Below are 24,117 nucleotides of genomic sequence, written 5' to 3'. Positions count from 1 at the left end.
GTAACTGTAACATTTATGAATCCTTTTACTGTAATTTATTCAGAACTCTGGAAATGAAACGAACAAACACCTCCAGACTATCAATGCAGAACAAGCCACTAATCAGTTCCATAGATAGCGACTTTTACAACACTCACACATTCCAAAGACTCAAAGAATTAAACCGAACACATGGCTCCCCAGAGGTGCTAGCAGCTCCTCGCAGCACAGATGTAAAAATGCCTTTCCGTGGACCCCCCAGAGCCCCTTTTTTACAGTATCTACTGAGGGGCCACGGCATAACCCAGCGATGTATTCCAGATCAGGAATTTGATGCATTTCTGTTTCACATCATTTCTCTGGAATGTTGCGCTAGCGCAGAAGGCCCCAAACCGGAGCTGATGGATTCAAGGAAGTTTGAAAGGGGAATGATGGGATACAGGCGCTGCTGGGGAGCGGGGCGCATCCGGCGTCCACCATTAATGACCCTCCATCTCGCTGCGTAAAGAGACGCCAGTTAGTTCAGCCAGAACGCCGTGCATCTGGAGCGCACATTTACCCACAGCCTGTTTCTTGCTCTCCGTCACTCACGTAGTATGCAGATATTTGCACAATCATTAGATTTTTCTTTTAATATATAAATAATCCTGAAGGTCACTGAAAAGATATTTCATCAACTGTGGTGGTGAGACGTGAAGTCCGTGACGGAACGACAAATGATGATGGATGCATAAATATGGGCTGCGATATTGCAAATTATTCTGTTGTTGCGCTTGTTTTTTAATAAGTGCAGCACTTTTTTTTTCTGGATGTACATCAGATAGATTTGGAGGAATGCAGAGAATCGCCCATTTACATCACTAATGACGTCTTTCGCCAGAGCCAATCAATCAGCCAGGGGGACTTAGTTGAAATAAATATTGCTTTTATCATCAAATATCTGATTGCATGTGAGAACACACGCGAGGACCGGGTTACTTTAATGAGCCAAAATATTTCAGCATAAATTGACTGCAAAATTTTCAGATCATTGGACGGGCCTGGGGGTCACGGGGTCGGTCTCGGCAGTAAATACAGCTTTAAGTGGTATTGTCAGTTACACCATTTATTATAACCACAGCTGGACGTGTTACATAAGATGTTAAAGTGGTCCACCTTTTGCCCTCTGTGTTTGTGTGGTATAGCTATTGCAGGTACATACACAAACTTCATGGACACAATAATTTGTCTAATGCCAGTCTAAACCAGAAGAGGGTAAATATCATTCTTCTGCACCACATTTCCCGCTTTAAAACCTCTACACAAACAAGCACAATGCAAATGGGGGAAGTATGGTAGACATTTAAATATAAGTATATTATACTTTGCTTTGAAACAATCTTTATTGTAAAAAGCGCTATATAAATAAAGGTTAAAAAAAACAATTTGCCTTTTAGCAATTAAGCAACTATATTGGTAACACTTTACAATAACCTCTAATTTTGAAACATTAACTACATTAACATGAACTAACAATGAACCGTACCTTAACATGAATGAATTATTAATTTTATAATATAATATTTAATAGGTATACTATAAATGTATATTAATCAAAAAATGTTAATAAAAAAGTTAATCCACTGTGAACTAACATGATCACATAATGAACAACTAGCCTATGTTTTTATTCACAAACATTAACAAGATTAATAAATGCAATAAAAAAAATGTATCGCGCATTGTTAGTTCATATTAGCTAATGCATTAATAAATGTGACCTTATTGCAAAGTGTTACCATTACATTAAATAATAATAATAAATATTTTTAAATTGGCCTATATGGTTTTATTCATTTGCATATGTAAATATTATAATCACATTTAAAATAAATGTTATGGTTTGTTTGTGTTTAAGCACCGATTGATCTTTTTTTATTGACAATGTAATCATGCTTCTCCTATTTTCCATATATGTGACCCTGGATCACAAAACCAGTCTTATGTTGCACAGGTATATTTGTGGCAATAGCCAACAAAACATTGTATGGGTCAAAATTATAGATTTTTCTTTTATGCCAAAAATCATTAGGATATTAAGTAAAGATCATGTTCCATGAAGATATTTTGTAAATTTCCCACCTTAAATATATAAAACATTTATTTTTGTGAATGGAACATTCACTGTCGCCAATATAAATGGACAACTTTAAAGGCGATTTTCTCAATATTTAGATTTTTCTGTACCCTCAGATTCCAGATTTTCAAATAGTTGTATCTCGGCCAAATATTGTCCTATCCTAACAAACCATACATCAATGGAAAGATTATGTATTCAGCTTTCAGATGATGTATAAATCTCAATAAAAAAAAAAATTACCCATAAGACTGGTTTTGTGGTCCAGGGTCACATATGGCACGCGGCACTCGAAAGAAGCACATCATGTAAACTAACTAGAAATTAATATCTGACAAGATGAGGCATGAATTTTTGTGATATTTCACAGGATGAGTTCATGGAAAACAAATGGACCCTTGTGCCTAATAACACAAATCTGACACTTCCGAACAAGAATGGAAGCGATACAAATTTAGTTTGTACAAGTGTTGATATGTCATCCTCTTGGGTAAGAGAAGCATTAACCTCTGGTCAAAGTCAATCCTACAGCTTAAAATAATCTCAATTCTTATCTCATTTTAATCATTCCATGCTGTACGAGAGCAAGTATGCAAAATAAGAAATTCAATTTCCTCCCTGTTATCTTAATAGACGGTTCCCCATTGAGAAATTAAGCCGACGATACATCTTAGCTCCACCAAGTTAACGCTAAATTTGTCCTTTGATTGTTTAGGCTATGAGCGAGTTTCAATCACTTATAGACAGGAATAGTTTATGGAAACTGTGAGTCTATCAGGAATCCAATTATCATATCATTGGAGGATGACAGTGTCCTGAAATGTGGCCAAACTTTTTAATAGCCTTGTATAACGCTTGATCAGGAACACATTTATGCACACGGCGACCACATTGTAGCAGTCTCCTGCCCTCCCATTCACAATTGTCCTTTCAATCCATCATATTTTCATTGTTTGGCCCTTGTAATACATCTTGAATAGAATTTAGTAATATTTAAAACAAATCAGCCGCGGCTTATCTGTATATGGGCAGGTGCGGCAAAAAGTGCCAAACCAAAATATTCATCCAAACATAGACCTCTAGGCTATATACACTGAATTACAAAAAAAATGTAAACGTGTTAAGCATTCTGCAACAAATATTTTTCAGATTTTAAGTCTAAAAGTGAGCAGGATATATTACGATTTTCTGCATGGATTCGGTACTTAGCGGGGCAGCCGGTCTCTGAGCCCTCCCAAGCTCTACAGCGCCCCACAAATTTCCAATGTAAATCATAGACAGTATATAAGATGTAAATCTGTGGTGAACTATGGAACTGCAGCGTGCATTGGGGCAGATTTCAGGCTGCCCCGCTTTACTTTCACGTTACCTCACGTAAACCTCACTCCAGAACAAGACAATAGCCGTTTCTCAATATGCGTTCTCAGAGCCGATCCGCCCTATACGCACACTACGCAAGCTGCGTAGGGCCCCGCAAATTACTCAAGGCCCCGCCTCCCCCTCGTGTCAAAGCGCGTCAATCAAAGATTACAACATCGTTGAGACGTGAGAAAATGAAGCGGAACTATCCTTCTGGTCACGAAGAAAGAGGAAAAAACACTATGCGAGTGAATTGTGGGAACAGCAATCAGGTAGACTGAGTTTGCTTGTTTATAAACTGCAGCTGGGAAAAGATAACCGCGTCGCACGTTAACATGCGTTCATATGCGCGTGCACGAAATGAAACGCGCACTTTCCAAAATAAACTACAATAGCGGGATGACAATCCTCATTGTAGGCGTAGGCACACATACTTTTAAAACAAGACAATGATCATCTACTCTCCAAGTCAAGGTTAAGTTACAACTCTGCCATGCCAGATGGAAAACAATGTATTGGCTTTATAGTCTATATTGCAATTAAGATGCTGATTGACTGGACATACTGGTCAATATGGATGCACATCCCTCAGTAAATAATAACCTTCAAGTATTAAGTATTGCTGTTATCATTTAAAACACAGTGACATGCTGTGGCAATTTTAGCTACTTTTATTCATTCACAGCACAGGATGCATTTGTGATTTCAAGAATTCAATTTGTTCTATTTGAAGTGTGAATACTTAATATTTTACTAGTAACACTGTCTATTTCTGATATCAGGAATTACCTTTATTATATTACCTTTATAATATTATTACTCAGCAAGTAAACAAAAGCGTAAATATCTACGTAATAAAATACAAATTCTGATATTGGGGTTCCAATCATGCACTGAACCTTGATTAATTAACAAGGTTAATTCTTCACTGTTTTCCAGCTGTATTTACAGTTTTATCTTTGCTTTTGTTGTCAGGATTAGTAACTTGCCATTTTGTGACATTTGGAGTTCATTTTCTATCAAATGTTATTGGCATTGTGTATTGTCTACAAGTATTGAGGTCTCTGCATTCACATTATGCTTAACATCTGACATGTAGATATGGTGTCTCGCAAAAATATCTGTAGTATAAAGTACATGGATTTCCCAAGTAAAGCACATACCATAAATGTGTGGTGTAATTTAATATTATATTGTTTGAGTGAAATGTAATGCAAAGGAAATTTCAACTAAATTGATACTACCCAACCTTTTACTAGCCAAGTTAAAATACTTTCACCTAACTTAGTTAAGTAACGTATACTTAATTCCATATGTGAAATTAACTTAAAAAATATGCGTGTGAAATAAAAAAAAAGAAGTAAATTTTACTTATTGTTTATTTAGTGTGAGTCAGGTAGGAGGGCCCCTTAATTTTTTTTTGCTTAGGGCCCCAGGGAGGTCAGGATCGGCTCTGTGCGTTCTTGTCTGTACTTGTGTTCTTGTGGACTTGTGAAACGTCATCAGTCGCTGCCCAAGTACTGTTCCAATTCAAAGTTCACATCTAGCCAAGTCCAGTTCAAATCCCCGGATGTGTTCTTGATCCGCCCCTTTTACCGAGGATGCATCGAGAGGTGACTTGTGCGGACTTGAGACAGCCAGGTATCCCAGAATGCATCTCACACCAACCAGCAAGCGTCAATAGCGGAGGAGAAACCCCGCGTAATTTAAAAATACTGCTGTAACTGTGTCACGAAATGTAGTTTTAAGAGTATTTCAGGCGAGAATGTAGTTGTTTAAAGCTCAAATCTTTGGTTTATTTATAAAGATAGCGCCTATTTGAAAATTTGATCTGACGTTTTCGGAGTTGTGAGATCCAGGCAATCGGACGCTCGGCACCCCGCCGAGAACAGCCTTTCCTCGGTTAGTGTTGCTGACGTTTGCCGCTGGCTCGGATGTCTCCAGTCTAGTGGATTAACATGAGATAGAAATCGTCTTGTGTATATCTAACGTACGATTTATTTATTTATTTTATTTTATTTGTCTCATTAATCTATAATTTGTTCCCTGGCAAAACGTTAAGCTGAGGGCAAAGTGAAGTTTTATATCTTTATTTAGTCTATTTAATTTTAACGTTGTAGCCTAGAGAGCTGACTTATGTTTGACTGAATCGTTTGCTTTATTATTGTATAGCTTATACCTTTTAGGCTACTTATACTTTTAAAATGGCTATTATATTAAAACTGACATTTAACAAAAAAGGTCATGTCATTTTATTTTATATATTTAAAACATATAAAATATTGTATTAGACATGTTGCCTACATTCTCTTCACTGTATGTAGGCCTACATATATAATAAAATAAAATAAATTAGCTTTTTGCTAAATGTTGGTTTTAATGATCAATATTATAATGTAATTTAATAGCCGAGAAACGGCTAATATCAGTCAGCTTCAGAAATGTGTCTCTAGCATCAGGTCAGTAACTAGTTGGCATGTCTGTTCTTCCTATGTGGAGTAACATATCAAATTATTGAAAGTTTAAATCCTTTAGTTTAAACGTGCTCATGTGGATAGCCTCTATGCACAGTTAGTTCTGTGGTGTTTGTTTTATGTTTGTTCTGTAGACATGACTTTGTTTTCCTCACTGGAATTCCTACACAACTTGCCACGTTCTAAAACAACATTTGGAGGCAGTTTATACTACATTAAGGCAATTCTAAGATGACATTCGTACGTGTGTACTGAAGTCTGTCAATCATCATTAGAGCGCCACCCTCAGGCTGAATAACGCAAGGACGCTGGAATTCTGCCAAAAGTGTGTCTGATGTGTTCAGCGATTACAATATAAAGCGTGATATAACAAAATATAGATATAGATAAAACAAAAGGTCTATCATAAACTACCGCTAAGGCCCAGAATCTGCCTTACCTACATTTACGGCCAGGAGCAACTACTGAAACAGATGATATAGGCCAACTCGTGACATACCGACATAAAAGCTTTTTTGAGTTCTCAAATTTTAATTCTCCAACAAATTTGTCCAATATGTATTTAAACATTTCAGCAATTAGCCAGGTCCCTTTTCAACCCAATTTAAGTTTCCTTCACATCCAATATCCAACCATTTCTACAAGCAGGGCTGTAAATACAGTAATCTAGCGACCCCTTGTGGACGGTTACCATTAAAACCTTTCACGCACTGAACAAAATTACTCCGGTATCAAGGCAGTAGGTTCTATAACACAGAAAATAAATAATTTACAACTATTAAATAATGCCTTTTTATTGAATGATAAACAATACAGTCTCATGACTTAAATCTGGGCATTAGTTTGTGGCAAACACATAAGTTTGGTACTGTATTGTAACTGACTGAATAATCCCCAAACACAGATAAATTGTGGTAATGAGTTTTGTTAATAATTAATTAGTTAATACTGCAATCATGTCTCCTTGAATGAGAATGGGTAAACTGTTCAAAATGTGAACTGTTCTTGCAAAAGTATTATAAATTATCAGAATGTTTTTCATTAGTCCATTTTACATGATAGATGATAAACATTTTTAATACATTTTTAAAAAAACGACATTAGAGATGACTGCAATGTACGCATAAGTGCACTTTGTAAAAAGTTACTTGGTCAGTAAGATTTTCGACTTCATTGTTTTTTTTTTTACTTTTATAAAAATAAAAAAAGGGTTTAAAACCATGAACTACGGGGAAGAAACATCTGCCATTACTTTGGTGGAAATGCACCAAAATGAACACATTCACAAGATGTAGAACATCATACAAAAATGTATAAAATCACTTCAAAGCAGAGGGCCAAATGACACTGGAATGTTACAGTATAGATTTCAATGGTGAGACACGATTCTTCAGATGAAGCCAGGCTACACTTTACCCTATGTAAAGTCAAGTGGCCTACAGGTTTAGTGTGGTCAGAGACTAACCCCACAGAGGCAGCATACATACTTCACTAGTGACTTTATCTACAGTAACGGTGTATTAACAGCACAGTATAACTAACACAACTTCAAGGGCACTACTGTGGTGTAGCAGGCCTGTTTTTCTTGACCTGCCAGTCCTTTTCTCTCAGACTCAGTTCTGCCTCTGTGAATGCTGCAGGTCCCCAGTTTGTGATTTTCTGAGGGTGCTTAGGACCTGAAAAAAAAAACATACAATAAGATATGAAAATGAATTAATTCAGCAGACACTAATCTAAAGTTACTCACAAATTAGATTAATAATTATGAGCATAAACGGTCAACTGCATTTTTATGGCACTAGATGAGTAAAAAATAATAATAATAAACCGTTAATATTCTTTTTTTTTTTTACGGTTATTATTGTTGTTTATTATTATTAATACAGACAATAATTACATCGATAATAATAGCGAATTTGTTGTAATTAGTAATAATAATAATAATAGAAATGTTATAAATCAAAAAATGATGGTCAATCGCAGTATATTACATAATTGGTGTGAAGGGGTTAATATAGATGCATTGTACCATTTTATTATCTTTTGTTGTCAAAAATGTGTGCAGTCTCGATGTGAATGAGGCTTAACCTAAAAATGGTAGTAGTACGTGAAAAGATCAGGTGCTGGTAAATAAATGTTAAATAAAAGTGCTTAAATTAAAAAATAGGTCACCTGGCTGAATGAGCCGTATGAGTCCCTCATGGTGGGTCACCTTGTCTTTCCAGCTTTTTGTATTATTAGCAGCATCTGCTAGTTTCTTCATCACCTCCTGCTCAGACAAAAACATACAAACCCACCATGAGAAGTAGCAATATAAAAGAGTGGTTACATTGCACCAATCCAGCCACTAGATGGCAATCTACGCAGGAACATTTTTGAGAGCAAGAATGATCACAACTTGAGTATAATTAGCATGCAGCTATGTTATTCTAGTGTCTTACCTCATATTGCTCCAGAGCCCCCTGTCTGTCCGCCTCGAGCTGCTGCAGCTGCTGCATGGCCGACTCCAAAGCGCTTTCCTTTGCCAGCCGTTCTCGTTCCAGCTCCTGCTTCTCTGCTTGTGTCTGAGAAATGGTCTGCTGTTGATACAGGTGTATCTGCTCCAGCTCTGCACGCTTGGATGCCTCCTCCTCCAACAGACTGCAGCAGACAGAGATGCACATGCTCACATTTAAAAAAAAAAATATCATTTTCAAATGCTACCATATTATACTATATTTACAAGCTATTTAGATCTTTATTATAAAAGTGGCGGGAGGAAGTGGCAAATCCTTGTCGCAAGCTCTTGCGTTACTGCTGTGCCACAAAAAAGTATCTTTTTTTACTTTATCCTCTACAGTAAAAGACCCCTGGGTGTTATACTCGATTGCAACCTGTCTTTTGAAAATCATATTTCATATGTTACAAAAACAGCCTTTTTCCACCTTAGAAACATTGCTAAGCTACGTAATATGCTATCAGTTTCTGATGCAGAAAAGTTAGTTCATGCATTCATGACCTCGAGACTGGATTACTGTAATGCTTTATTAGCTGGTTGTCCTGCATCCTCAATAAACAAGCTACAGTTAGTCCAAAATGCCGCCGCTAGAGTTCTTACGAGATCAAGAAAATATGATCATATAACACCGATTTTATCATCACTGCATTGGTTACCTATAAAGCTCTGTATTAATTATAAGATATTGCTACTGACTTATAAAGCCCTAAACGGCTTAGCTCCAGTCTATTTAACGGATCTTCTATCGCCCTATAATCCATCACGCTCTTTAAGATCACTAAATTCAAGGCTTTTGGTCATACCTAGGATATCCAGAACCACCAAAGGAGGGAGAGCGTTTACACATTTGGCTCCAAAACTCTGGAATAGTCTTCCTGATACTGTTCGTTGCTCAGACTCGCTCTCCCAGTTTAAAACTAGATTAAAGTCGCATCTCTTCAGCCAGGCATTCATATAATCCTACAGTTCAAACTACAATCCGGCCTCTAGCTCATAAATGCCAGAGGAGAACTGGCCCCCGACTGAGCCTGGGTTCTCCCAAGGTTTTTTTTTCTCCATTAGGTCACCTGATGGAGTTTTAGGACACCATTAGGTCACTTGATGGAGTTTTTCGGTTCCTTGCCACTGTTGCCTTTGGCTTGCTCAGTTGGGGATATTTTGGGGATATTTAATTTAATTTGATCAATTAATAAATTCCTCTTGAAACAAACTTTGTTGTATTTTTTTAATTTAATACTGTGAAGCTGCTTTGATACAATCTGTATTGTGAAAAGCGCTATACAAATATACTTGACTTGACTTGACAAAAAAGTATATATTATGAACAATTTGTGATAGTGTGTTAATGAAATAACACTGTTCACTCTTATACTGGTACTGGCAGTGTTGAGGTAACACATTGCAAGTTACGTAATCAGAATATTTTTTCCAAGTAACCAGTAAAGTAAAGCATACACTGTCACTTTTAAATGTACAAAAAAAATCTGAGTTAAGTTTTCAAAAAAGTAATTTAAGTTACTGTGCCTTTACATTTATTGACTGACACCTCTTCTGTCCCCAATGTTGAGAGCAATCGGGAGGCGTTGTGTGTAAATATGATGGCTATTGAAGTTCTAGAATAAATGTGAGCACGCATTTAGTCATCTTAAATTTAAGATACATTTTTACTGTATATAAACTCATGTGACCTAAAATAGACTGTATAAATCAAGCATGTACACATTGAATTGTATATATTTTAAACAGAATGGCCTTTGTGAGCCAAGATGTGCGGCCATGTAAATGAGGGGAATTCACACACGGGTAATAGTGCAGATTGTGTCAGTTTGTGTGTGTTTGCGTAAAGTGATGAGCTTGCGATGGGTCAGCACAAACACAGGAAGAGAGATGGCTTTCGCAGGGTGAGACAGGGAACAGGAACTGCAGACTTGAACAGACATCATGTGTTTGTGACGCTACTGCAACTTCCCACCTTACAAGGAAATGGATGGCCCTTAGGTTGCCCCATTCCAGGTGCCACATGACCTTCATGCCTCAACTGTGATCTTATTCTCACATAAACTACAGTGAGGAACTAAATAAATAGGCTTGGAAGAGACAGACTCACTTTACTTAAGTACAGTAACAAAGTGTTCTGTTCATATGTGAAAATCAGTCTCCTATCAAATATTTTGAATAGGCTAATTCATTTGATGTTATTTTGTCTGTATTTCTTCAACTATATTGCTGAAATAGGGCACCAAAATGGTCAGAAACGGCCCTGACTTTATACATATTTACCTGGCCTGTAGTTTTCTGACAGTTTCCTCATCCTGTCTGGCCTGTCTTTCGTCCTCTAGTGCTTCTTCTAAGCGGTGGTACATGCTCTCCAGCTCACGTACGCGCTGCAGATACTGCTCTAACTCACTGGACTTTTGAGCCACCTGTTCCTCCATTTGCTGCCGCACCTAAAACACACAAAATTATAAATAAATAAATCATTTTATCTTCAGAACACATAAGAAGATATTTCAAAGAATGTTTTAATTGTCGAAACAACACCGGACCCCACTGACTTTCATTGGACAAAAACATTTTTCAAAATATTTTTTGTGTTCCACTTCCACAGAAGAAAGTCATTCAGGTTTGGAACCACATGATGATGACCAAATGATGACAAACTTCATTTTTAGGTGAAAAAATGACATAAAATCTAAAGTATCAGTGCAGGGAATTATTTATTTTTTTATGTGCGACTGTGTGCAAATGTTGTGCTTCCACATTTCCAGTTATAATAGTAGAAAGCAGAACATATGTTGCAGTGTACTTCCTGTAATAATCAAATAAGGACCCGTGGAGTGAAGTAATCAATGACTGCTATTGGTCAGATTAATATCTCTAGGTGCATGACATCAAAACAATAGAAGAGTGAGTGCTATGTCAATAGAAAGCTAGCCAAACAGTCACCGATCAGGTATACAGAGAGAACAAGTACCATTTTTTCTTTCTCCATTTCCACCCGGTAGAGATCCTGCAGCTCGTTCTGGGTCTGCAGACGTCTGCGTTCCTCTTCTGTTGCATTGGCTGCGGCCTCCTCCAGTTTCTGTGCAACACAAAGACTTAATTTGTAAAAAAAAAACAGATACACGTGTTGAACTGGATTTTACGAGTTGGCTATTAAAGGAGGAAACAAGCAACTTCTCTTCATTAGCTCATAATACCACTACCCAGAATGCAAGTGGTCAGAGATGGGCAGTACCATCTGGATTAGGGCCAGTAAAAGTGTATCATATGCAAACTTTAGCATAGCAGGATCTTTCAGCAAACCAAACACAAATAAAAGCCAGAATAGAATTTTTTATTTCTAGTTAAATATAAACAGCAACAATATCCTCCATTTACACAGCTGACCACAGTCTCACCCCTCAATCACTGTCTATATGGTTGTGGTCAGAGATGGCAGGTCAGTGTGAGATCCCAGGTGGCCGTGCTGAGTGACAGGGCAGGTATTGTTCCAGTATGAACTCCTCAGGGTTTGGAACGGCCCTCTCTAGCTCTCTCCCCAGGCCCCTATTGTCCTGCCATGTATTAGAGGACAGGGGGAGAGGCACTGACACATCAATGCTGGACTGTTCTCCATTCAGACAACAGTTCAGACACAACTGGACCAGACAATGAGAACTTGTCATCACCGTAAATTAAATGATTGTTCCCAGTTAACACTGTATTTACTGTGCCACTGGTTTTCTATCAGAGAATATTGTGTTGCGTGTAATATACTGTAATCAGCTGTTAGTTTTTTCTTCTGCTGAACACAAAAGAAAGTATTTTGAAGAATGTCGGTAATAACAGTTGATGGACCCAATTGACTTCCATAGTATTATTTTTTTTACATACTATGGAAGTCAATGGGGTCTGTCAACTGTTAGGTAACCCATATTCTTCAAAATATCTTCTTTTGTGTTCAGCAGAAGAAACAAATTCATACAGGTTTGGAACAACTTGAGGGTGAGTAAATGATGACAGAATTTTCATTTTTCTACATTAAATGCTTAAACTGAAAGCATGCAGGCAAATGAATAAATACATAAAACACTGTTTAAATTTAAATTTGTCTGTGTTTATAGACCAAGTACACCAATAATTAATATAGAATCATTTCTATTTAAACAGTTCTATTCACAAAACACATATAGTTTTAAATGTTTGAATGTTTATAGTGGTTCTTGTGTATAGTTAGTCAAAGCTAATCAAGTCTTATTGATTTATATTTGTATGCCAAAATATTAATTTAGTATTGCATAAAGTCTATAAACACAGACAAACGAAAGCCAAATTCCTTTACTGCACATTACTCAACATTAAAATCTCATTCTTGGTTGATTAGTCGGCTAAATCTGTTCATGGTCATGCTTATCTTACAGATTTAAATCCACTTGCTGGTGACAAAACTCATTGGGGATAAGTCTGGCTAAACCCTGATTTAACAATATTAAATCACTCAACCAGAAAAGATAATTAGGATAACGAGAAATGAGATGAAAGAAGGTTAAGAGGGGTTAAATGAGAAAACACTATTTATCCAAACCCCCAACTCTCACACATACATACTAAACTCACTTCTTTGCTCAATCCACATCTCTCTATAGGGTGTGAAACCACACACTCGAGCTAATCTGATTTCAGCTTTCAGTACAGGCTGTTTAGGATGAAGCAACTTCTGCTCAAAGTTTCTGTAGAGGGCCTGAATAGGGAAGGTGGTACTTGAAATCAAAGAAACGGGTTTCAGTGACATCAAAATTCATGAATAGCAGAGAACGAGTTTACAAAGAACCACCGTGGGTTCCTGGGGAAACATGAATGGTCAGTGTGGAAAAAGACAAAGTTCCTGTTTCACACATTAAACTGCAGTGCAGTATGTTTGTAGTTTTGTTCACAATACCTACAACATTTCATCTTTTCATTTTAAATGGAAATTGTTTTTGCCATTCCATGCATGACTAAATATGGGTTTTACGTCTACAAGTCCCAAAGTTGTAGTCAAACTTTCCAGAGATGGTGACTTTTTGCAAGGATTGTTTTTTTTTAATCACGAAGTAACAAAATTAATTGAACAAAATTCAATTTAAAATGTAGAAGGAACAAAACATGCAATTTTCAGTAAAAGGTCTGAGAGACATTTGTTTGTGAGTTGCTAGAAACTCAGAGAGACCGGAAGCTCAGCGGCTGTTGTAAAACATTACAGACCTTCCTCATGGCCTCCAGCTCTCTCTGTTTGTTCTCATTGGCCGTCTGCAGCTCTCTCATCCTCAGCTCCAGTTCTTCTTGCTCAGCTTGTTGTTTCTGTCGTAACTCTCGCCGTTTCTGCCGTGCCTCGTGGTGTGGAGCCGGACGTCCGACCTTCAGGAGTGTGATACAAGTCTGAATAGCTGAATGGGCATAAATGATAGAAATTATTCAATATTAACAAGTTAACTCTCACAAAAATGTAATATACTAACCTGACAATGGTGAATAACAATAAAGGATAATGAAAAAATATAAACAGTATATGCGCTCCAGTACACTTTTCTCAGACCTACTCATTCTTTATCAGAGTATTTACCACATTTTATAATAATAGTAAGTATTCAAAACAACTGTACCACTACACTAGCGCAAGGATTCATAAAATTCCTCAAAAGTAAAAAAAAAAAAAAATTACTGTTACAAAAGATTTCGGTTTCAAATAAATGCTGTTCTTTTAAACTTTCTATTCAAACCGCGAAACTTTTTCACAAAACTATTAAGCAGCACAACTGTTTTCAACATTGATAATGACAGCAAATGTTTTTTGAGCACCAAATCAGCCTATAAGTTATATTTCATTCTAACACAACTATAATTATATTGAAGTATGTTGCATTAAGTGTATTATAAAATCCATTTATAAAATTATATAATAATACAATTTAATTTCATCTTAAATACATTCCCATCATATACAGTCGAAGAGTAAGAAAAGCTGCGTTAAAGCTTCAGCTGCGAGGTTTCTCTGAATAACGCAGATATGCGTATGTACAGCTGGCCTATGAGAGGTTTGTAATCTGGGTCTAAAAGGTGTTTATTGTGAGAACTGGTGAGAACTGGCACACTTGGCATTGCTCGAGGAACAGGCAATAGCGCGTCTGCAAACAGCGGTAAGTTTGACAAGAGTGACGAGAAGCTGTAAGGAAAGGGTGTGTGGAAAGCACTTATATGGAGATGGTTTGGTCGTGTTTTATGTAAATGACTAACCTCGGGCACACTGTTGCTCATTTAGAATACTCCAAATTCAACAACATCAGAACGATGTTAATAACAGTGTGAATTACGAATTACGAACGTGTTGTGAATTAGGCAGTGAGACATTCTCCTGTGCGCACAAATCCGAAATAATCCACGCAATTATTAGTGAATGACCCAATGTGACCAAACTTTTGATTGGATGTTTCATATCTCACCTTGAATCCACTCTTGTTTTTTCTTTTTATCAGAGGCGCTGATTTCAAAGCTTTTGTCAGAGCACTTAACGTAGAAAAGGCACTTTTTGCCCTCCTTATCGGGTAAGGACTGCAGAGGAATGCATGAGGTCATCACAAGAAGAGGAAAAGGAAATGCAACCATGAGAATGATGTCACCATAACAACTGCAGACAGATTTCACTTACAGTAAAAGCCAAGCTGAGATCATGTTTACAATAAATCACTTCAGAAAAACATTCTTGCCTCAACACAACAGTTTCCATCTAGTAGTATGTCTCCTTTCTTCTCTGTAAGATCTTCACTGGCATAGTATGAAATTACACTGGGTTTCAACAGGAACCACCGCTCGGTCCAGTTCTTCCTTCTGTGGCCCTTTTTCATCATGTAACCCTGAAACAGGTCAAAGGAACAGGTCACATTGCAGTTCAGTTGACAGATCCCTGCTGGTGGAGCCAACCACTGGAAACAACAGTGAGTCCTGCTCCTCAAATTATCTATGAGTCACTCTGTATCACTGCTACAAGTGCTAAATGGACCAAAAAGTCTGGATACCCATGCTGACTCACATGCTCTTTTTGTTCTAAGGCGTCTTTAACACTAAATGCACATTTCAAGCCATGTAAGTATTGCGTCCTGTTTAAGAATCAGTTTACTATGACTTAGTTAATCTGTATCTTTTCCTGACTGTGTCAGCACAGCTGGCCTTGGCACCAATCTCTCTCTCATTCACAGTCAAAGCAGAAAACAACACTGATGCAAGTGTGCTTTGTTCACACTGGCCTCAGATCTACAAAACATACAGACATCAAAACACAGGCAACTGATTTAATGGCTGATAGCCAGATGCCAATATACTAACGGTCATTATAAATGGCATCAGATTGCAGGCTACACTCTGGTAAGACATTAACATTCCAGGTATGACTTACATTCTTAACCATGAGGAAATTGAATTGTAACAGGTTTGGCAACAGCCGCCACAGTGAAAACTGATTAAATCAAACCTGATTTTCCATTTTTTTTGCATAGCAAATTAACATACTTGCTGCTCATAGTTTACTTTCTGAGCAAGATTTTGACTATACTTAATAATAATAAAAATGCTTAAATAATGGATATACACTATCATTCAAAATGATGCATTAAATTGATCAAAAGTGACAGTAAAGACACAAGATTAAAAAAGAAAAAATGAATAAATAGAAATAACAATCCTGGAAAAATATATCATGGTTTCCACAAAAATATTAAGCAGCGCTACTGTTTTCCACAATAATAACCAGGGTTTCTGCAGGTTTCTGATTTTTTTTATGCCATACATGATCCATGACTAACCACAGATTTTATATATATATATTTGTGCTGTTAATCGATTAAAAAAAGTCAAGAAACATTGTGATTAATCGTGATTAAAAACACATACATTTTTGTAGGTTTATATCTAGTTTATTTATTTTATAATGTAATAATTTCACAGTTAATCTCCTAATTAATGTAGAAACAACATACAGTATATTTCAAATACTTGTTTAGTGGCATCTTTTTTATGAATGAAGGTCAGTCTCACTGATAGTAATACAGCTATTGATGTCTGGATAAAAATTTATTTGATTTGTACATCAAACAGATCCTTCAAAGGGTATGAGCACAACTGTCTGTAATATAATAATAAAATTATTTTGGATCCAAAATTAACACCTGCCAAATGCCAAATAAGACAAAAATTGACTGGTAACCTTATTAAGAAAGATGGCATTATGTCAAATTAAAATATATAATACATGATCGAATGATGACATGATGCAAAACAAACCATTTACTAAAGAAACTTGTCTCCTAACAACTTTTACCTCAGTGAAAATTTTATTTAAATTTTGTTTTACTCCATAACTCCATGTTATGGAGAAAAACATTTGTGACAGGTGCCAGTTCCCTGAAAGATGAACCCTAGCTCATCTCATATGCTGCGGGTGACGCAACATTTTTGTCAAAAATATGAAAGGAAAAATCAGCCAAATAATACCATTTTCATAGTTTGATAGCCAATTAGAAATATTTATGGCCAGCAGATTTTCTCAATTCTAAGGCCAATGGAAATTATCGCAAAAGGTACATTTTGGACCCTGTATGTATGTGTATACTCATATTGTATACAGTTTATATTATACTGGAGCCATACTCCTTCTTACCTGTTTGAGCACATCCAGAATAAGTTCCTGGAACACTTCATTAATGCCCATGGAGAGGGTCTGGCGGTCCATGCCCTTACTGAAGTGACCCATACCCACCAACTCGATCATCTCCCACACGATCAGACACTGGTGCTTGCTGCTCAGCTGGAGCTTGTACTCTTCAAATTTTTCTTCGATCCAGCTGCCACCCATGGTATCCGTTAGCTTACGAAGGAAGTACTCTATCTGAGAACAAACACATCATTATATCAATACTTTTAATACTTCAATGAAATATGTAGAAACGGAAAGGTACTTTTGTGGGCCTAAAACAAAAGCACATTTTTTAATAAGGTGATGAGTAAGATGTGTGACTAAGATGATGAAGTTTGAGTTTTCTTTGGAACATTCAGCGATTGTATTTATATAACTAAGAAAGGTATAATGATACTGATATAGTTCCCTCTTTATTAAAATATCACAGATATCACAGTGACATGCTGACAACTTCCTTCTTACAGACTGATCACAATCATAACCAGAATGGGAGAACAGAAGTTTATAAAACAGAAGTACCAGATAATAAACTGTGTGCTGTATTTTCCCAAAAACATTCGGGAATATTGGGGAATTATGATTTGAATGCCTGGAAAAGTCAGGAAAATTAATAAAATATTTGAATTGTTAAAATTGTTGAATACAAATTGTTATTAAGCTCTAAAATATTTTGTCAGAACGCAACTGCTCTTTGTGTGTAATTAAATAATTATTTATAAAAATCTTTCTCCGGTGATCACAAACGACGTAAAAAGTCATGAAAATAATTGGTCAAAAGGTGTGGAAACCCTGTTTTAGACAATTTTGTTTCAGAATTTAGCAAAAATATAATTATCATTCTCACCTCCTCAGCGACCATGACCAACGGATATTTATCCTCAGACAGGAAGTTGAAAATGCACCAGATCTTAAATGCATCATCATCTGAGATAAGAAGGTGGTTTCTGTTTAGATTTTTTCTGGCACACAGTGTCCAACACATCCTGTTAAAATCCATTCGGTCAAAGTTGTCCTGGACCTGCAGGGGGGAAAAAAAAGTCCTCATGAGACCTTATGGAACTGAAAATGCAAAACAATAACGGGCAGAATAAAGTGCTAGATACATTCAACTCTAAGCAGATTTGATGTACAGATCAGAATGAACAAAATGTCCTGAATCTGGTTTACAAGTGCAAAGAAGGCCTGAAACCTATTCAAAGCACACACAACACTGCAAATAAGACATGTTTTCCCCTCAGTACTTAACTAGAGTTCCCATGGATACTTTTGGAGAATTCTGGGCACAGTTTGCAACCAGTGCCCATCTGAATAGTGCATCTGAAACATTCTGTTGGGAAAACTGCAAAACATTTTAGCAAAGTGAGCTTTGGGCCGTTAACACGACAGCGTATTCAACTAAAAACTAAAAAACATTGTATGCGTTTTGGCCATTCATTTACATGACGACAGCATTTTTGGGGCCTGAAAACACAAACTTTTGAAAACGTGTTACAAAGTGCAAGTTTTTGAAAACAATGCTGTTATAGAGTGGTGCAGGTATGATGTCAGAACCCTTCATTCTAATTCGCCGCTGGTTCCTTCATATCTAAATAAAGACAAATGCTCTCAATAACAAATGCGGAACAGTTAGTTAATGCGTTCATGGCCTCAAGGCTAGATTATTGTAATGCTCTATGGGTGGTTGCACTGCACGCTTAAAAAAAAGCTAGAGTTCTTACTAGAACCAGGAAGTATGACCACACTACCCAAGTTGTGTCAACACATCATTGGCTCCCTATAACACATCTCATACATTTTAAAATCTTGCTAATTACTTACAAAGCACTAAATGGTTTAGCTCAGTACTTGAGCAAGCTATTAATGCATTATAGTCCTTCACATCCACTGCGATCTAAAAATTCTGGCAAGTTGATAATACCTAGAATATCAAAATATCCTTTTCCTATTTAGCACCCAAACTCTGGAATAGTCTTCCTAGGAAGCAGACACACTCTGTCAGTGTAAATCTAAACTAAAAACACATCTCTTTACCATGGCACACAACAACACATGATCAATTTATATTCAAATCAGTTAAATTATTGTTAGGCTGCATAAATTAGGTAAACCGGAACAGGGAACACTTCCTATTACACCCGATGTACTTGTTTTACATCGTAAGAAGAATGGCATCTACGCTAATATTAGTCTGTATGTCTCATCCTTATCCCAAGGTTATCGTAGTGAGTCTGATCCGGTTGAAATCCAGATCAGATGGTGGACCTGCAATTAGACACAACCAAAACGCACCCCTGAATGTCAGCAGAGACCGGGTCTACAAAAAAAATCCCCTGTGAAGGCCTTGTTGAAATGACAGATCCTCAGCAGAGGCCACAAGAACCAGACAGGTCCTCGCACAAACATCAATAATTTTCCTGTTATCACGGTTAAGCTGCTTTGAAACAATCTGTATTGTATAAAGTGCTATATCATTAAAGGTGACTTGACTTGAAGTTTTATTCTACAATGCACACTCACACCCCAAACTGTCAGTTACTCTCAGTTACTTACTTATTAACACTGTATGTTTTCAAAAATGAACATAACTGCTTCAAAATGTGTGTTTTCGCTATGTGTGTGTGTGTGTGTGTGTGTGTGTGTGTGTGTGTGTGTGTGTGTGTGTGTGTGTGTGTGTGTGTGTGTGTGTGTGTGTGTGTGTGTGTGTGTGTGTGTGTGTGTGTGTGTGTGTGTGTGTGTGTGTGTGTGTAAGTTATGCTGTAGAACAGTATGGTCAAGTTATGTTTACAACACGGCTTTATTTTACACAAACAAAACCCCCACCAAAAACCCCATTATAAAACCCCAGAGGAAAACCTCGAAGGAACCAGCGGCGAATTAGACGTCCAGGTTCTGACTTCATACCTGCACCACTCTATTGTCTCCGTGACATGTAAACTGCAAAAACGTGAATTTGTAAAAACGGTGATGTCATGTCCTAAAAAAAAACTGACAAACCTTATTAAACAAAAGTAGTAATGCCTTTAAATGACAAAAATTCTAATTATAAAGTACTAAATGTGTATTGAACACAAGTCTGACAAAAGCTAATGAAAGCTAGTCTACTCTGGAACATATTACAGTCATTATTCAATATAAACCTACAACATATAAATAAGACCTATATACATTATTGACAAATAATAAGAAACGATAAAATACAAATAATTGAAAAGAAATAACCTGGTTATAATAAGTTAGCCAACTTTGGTTGCAGGTTCCATTGAACTCTATTGGTAACGACGTAACTTGAGACTATAGTTGGCTTTGGGAAACCCCAGGTCGGCAGCACAATAACAGCTCAACAAATATCTACAGCATTTTAACAGCTGTTGTTCGCAAATGTTGCATGTTTTGTTTTTAAATTGATTATCTTTTCAGCTCCAAAAAAAAAATCAAAAAAAAAAATCAATCCCTTCAGCAGAATGGATAAAAAAATAAGCCCAGCAAATATAAAAATTACACAACTTGAGACTACAGTTGACAGAGGCATGTTGGACTTCCTATCATGTCTAAATTAAGATCTAATTATTCATTCATATATTAAAACCAAACGACAAGAAGATGCTGAACTGCTGACCTATTACAGCCCTACACTATTTAGACTCGAGACCTTGTGGAGTAATGTTTGCAACAAAAGAGACCAGACAACTCCCATTAAACACCGTGTCACTGTAATCCACAGTAAACTCAAGCGCCGTCTCAGTTGCAGTGGTGTAAGTCTGTTTGTTTTGAAATGGCAGCTCCTCTTTACTAATATATGTGCCAGATTTGATCCCTCGCTTACACGCACACCTCCCATCGCGCCCCTGCTTTCTCCGGGAGCCTCACAATAGGGGCCTTGTGGAGACCTGAGAGGCCAGTGGAGCCTCTGTTCTTCTCCAGATGAAGCTGTTCATTTGTATTCAGTGGAGCTTGGGCTCCATCACATTCATAAATAGACTTGATCACGCCTGTGAATAACTGCTTTATGGTTTCTCTGACTGTATAAAGTGTTTGGGATGAGCAAGACAGCTACAGCTGAAAACTAGTCACTGCAATCAGTTCTTTGAGTTAATATATTTCTAACTATGGAAGATTTACATGAATATTTGACCTGTAATAATGTCACAAACTGAATATAACAGTGAAAACAGTGTCAACTAACTGGTCAACAACTTTAATATAACAAAGAAGTAAGGAATACAAACCAATTGCACGTACATTATCTCACTTTAAACAGCTACTGGAATGGGCATAAAGTATTCATTTTACTTCAAAGTATTTTATTATGTGAGGTGAAAGACAGAGTAATCTAAAATACATTAAACTAGCACATGTAGAAAATCAATTGCCTTGGACAATGGTCAATTATACACTTTAGTGGATCTCCAAGGTTGCATTTTATAATTACAGTAATAATAATAATAACCTTATATTGTAAAACATAAGGATTTAAAATGGCTGTGGTCTATTTTAATATTAAAAGTTGTTCTGCTTAATATTTTTTGTGAATAAGAAAGTTCAAAAGCATTTATTTGTAACAATCTTGACTGTCACTTTTTAAAATCAATTTAAATTGTTATTGGTGAAAAAATACATTTTATTTATTAATATTACTAAATCCCAAACTTTTGAAAGGTAGCCTATGTTTCCTGTCATTTGAGCATCATGTAACTATCATCTCAAGTAAAACATAGCTGAGCAACAAAAATATTTTGATATTGCGGCCACAGCATGTTATACAGAAGCACAACCACACTACGTATTAGAAGAAGTGGGTCACACAGCACTAGACCATTTTGATATAGCGTCAGTCTATTTTGGTCTTGTGTTGGTTTGCGCTCTTTTGTTCCTCATTTGACATCAGAGCATTTTTCAGACAATGCATTTCTGGAATCAAAAGAGCTGAAAGGCTATGAAAGATGTGGGGCATAATTTACCCACAAAATAAATAATAATAATCACACAATCATACATTGCAATGAGAATTAAGATGTGTGACTAAGCTGTTGTCTACTGACAGAAGGCCATGACTGTGTGTGTAGTATGTGAATGTATGAGTGTAAAAGTGAAGCACTGTAACTTGTTTTCTCCCACTGACCACAAGTTAAATTACTTGGCTGAGAATCAGAATGGAACGCGGGGAAAGGGGAAAGGCGGGTCTCTTTGCGGCAGGGTGGAGTGAGTATTTGGTCAGTCATACAACTATATAATTAGAGGCCGAAGTGTGACCAGAAAAAGCTGACAATACGTGGCTGGTGATGTAAATGCCCCAAAGTTTGTTAAACATGAGACCTCAGACAAACATAAAATAGGCAAAGGGTATAATTTGCCTTTCCACTCTAGGAATTTTAGGCAATAAAATTCAATGTTGCTTATGATACCTTTTTCAACAACAAATCTTGCCTAAACACCAGAATTAAACTGCTTTGTGGTGCATTGAGAAATCTCTTCCCTCCTTCTGTTTCCTTTTACACAAGAAAATGAGAAATTACAAAGACAGCAATTCTTCCCAGTTTACTTTCAACATCATTGCTCTTGCAAAATGAAATGAAATTATCATGCTTAGATGCCTTCATTACTTTATCTAACATTTACTTTAAAGAGATGTAAATGCACTAGTTGTTTTAGTCAAATTGAGTTAAGTGTTCCATGAAGATGACAAATTTTCACATAAGAAAATGAACATCCATAAAATAATTACAGCATTTATTATAAAGTGCATGGCTCAGCATGAAAAACCACATGCTTCTGAATAAGAATGGCCCTCAAAAGCATTATTTGTCTGTACAATCAACAAAAACTAAGATCTAAAATGTCAACATGTGGGAAATCCAGACATTTTTTCCACTCAGTGATGTCCCACAATCCTTAAAACTTTGGACAATGAAAGAAGTGCTTACCTTGTCCAGAATGAATCTGTTCAGGTAGGGCATGTATCCCTGATTGGAAACAGGACCTTCATCATCATCTCTAAAGTGTTCCTCTAGAGCTACAGGATCATGAGGGATCTTCATCACTGTGCAGAGGTTATGGGAAAGCACCTGCAAGGCACCACTGAGATTAACACCAAAACATATCCAATAAGAATTCAATAATGTTAATTCATATTCAATAATAGTTATCTAATCAGTGCTTAAAGACTTATGAAGTAGGCATAGTGTTTTTTTTTTTTGCCGAATTCATAGTAGCACTCATGTTGTGTATTTTTGGGAGAACCTATTAATGTTTTGGACAAAATGTTAATATAATTACCTTAATTAATTTTCATAACTCTTCCATTTCATCTGAATGTTTTTAAATATTGGATACAGTTTTAGAGGTCTGTAACAAAGTCAACGTTTTGGGAGCGATTAGAAAATAACTAAAAGTGTTTAAATAGTCAGGCTGCATTTGTATGTTATCTAATACCTCATCTGTAACACGGCAATACAGTCAGACCTCATAAACAGCACTCTCTGTCCAAGAGTAGGCTACTTGATAACGTTGTGAAGTTTTGAAACAAACTAGAGTTTGAAATTCTAAAGAAAACGTCACATGAAACATTGTTACATTTGATTCACGCGTCCTTAAACACTAAGAATTTCCCGCACTGAACCATCGAAACAACTGTTACACTCCAGTGCCCAAACTCAAAAGAACAAGACCGTTAATTCAAAGGCAAAAACAAACCTTTAACTGTGACTTAGACACTTTCCCACTTTTATCCACATCCAGGGCTGTGAATGCATGCCATATTGCCTTGAGAAGTTCGTCCCTTAGTCCCATTTTCAGAGGTAGTGTTTCCCGACTACTGTCTGGCGTCGCTCTTGATGTGAACTGTTTTCTCATGAGGTTTTACAATAGAGCGGTCACATGACCTTAGAACTAGAACTACACAACTCGTAGTTAGAGCACCACTCAGCGATGAGCGCATGCTGCTGAAAGACTTGCCAGGAATTTATGGCATCAATAGTCATTAGCC

General features: G+C 36.7%; 1 protein-coding gene across 1 annotated transcript; it reads right to left on the bottom strand.

Annotated features, from left to right (window-relative positions):
• Positions 1–6,706: 6,706 nt before the first annotated feature.
• swap70b (switching B cell complex subunit SWAP70b) lies at positions 6,707–23,983 on the bottom strand. Its single transcript, XM_082181543.1, has 12 exons — positions 23,826–23,983; positions 23,057–23,197; positions 17,980–18,153; positions 17,097–17,324; positions 15,151–15,297; positions 14,887–14,995; positions 13,652–13,833; positions 11,400–11,507; positions 10,706–10,872; positions 8,370–8,568; positions 8,101–8,197; positions 6,707–7,604 (listed from the first exon to the last, which is right to left on the bottom strand). The coding sequence occupies exons 1-12, from the start codon at positions 23,919–23,921 to the stop codon at positions 7,486–7,488; spliced, it is 1,767 nt and encodes a 588-aa protein (XP_082037669.1). The 5' UTR covers positions 23,922–23,983; the 3' UTR covers positions 6,707–7,485.
• Positions 23,984–24,117: the final 134 nt, after the last annotated feature.

The sequence above is a fragment of the Leuciscus leuciscus genome, assembly GCF_965113295.1.
Source record: "Leuciscus leuciscus genome assembly, chromosome: 10".
Lineage (NCBI taxonomy): Eukaryota > Metazoa > Chordata > Actinopteri > Cypriniformes > Leuciscidae > Leuciscus > Leuciscus leuciscus.
The sequence above is the reverse complement of the archived record's forward strand: the minus strand, read 5'-3'. Positions and strand labels throughout refer to the sequence as shown.

Excerpts from the sequence above, each read along its gene's own strand:
- swap70b (XM_082181543.1), bottom strand. The coding sequence starts at position 23,921 with ATGGGACTAAGGGACGAACTTCTCAAGGCAATATGGCATGCATTCACA. Across the intron at positions 23,198-23,825 it reads TGTCTAAGTCACAGTTAAAG|GTGCTTTCCCATAACCTCTG; the intron begins GTTTGTTTTTGC and ends GGTGCCTTGCAG. Across the intron at positions 15,298-17,096 it reads TTCTGGATGTGCTCAAACAG|GGTTACATGATGAAAAAGGG; the intron begins GTAAGAAGGAGT and ends GACCTGTTTCAG.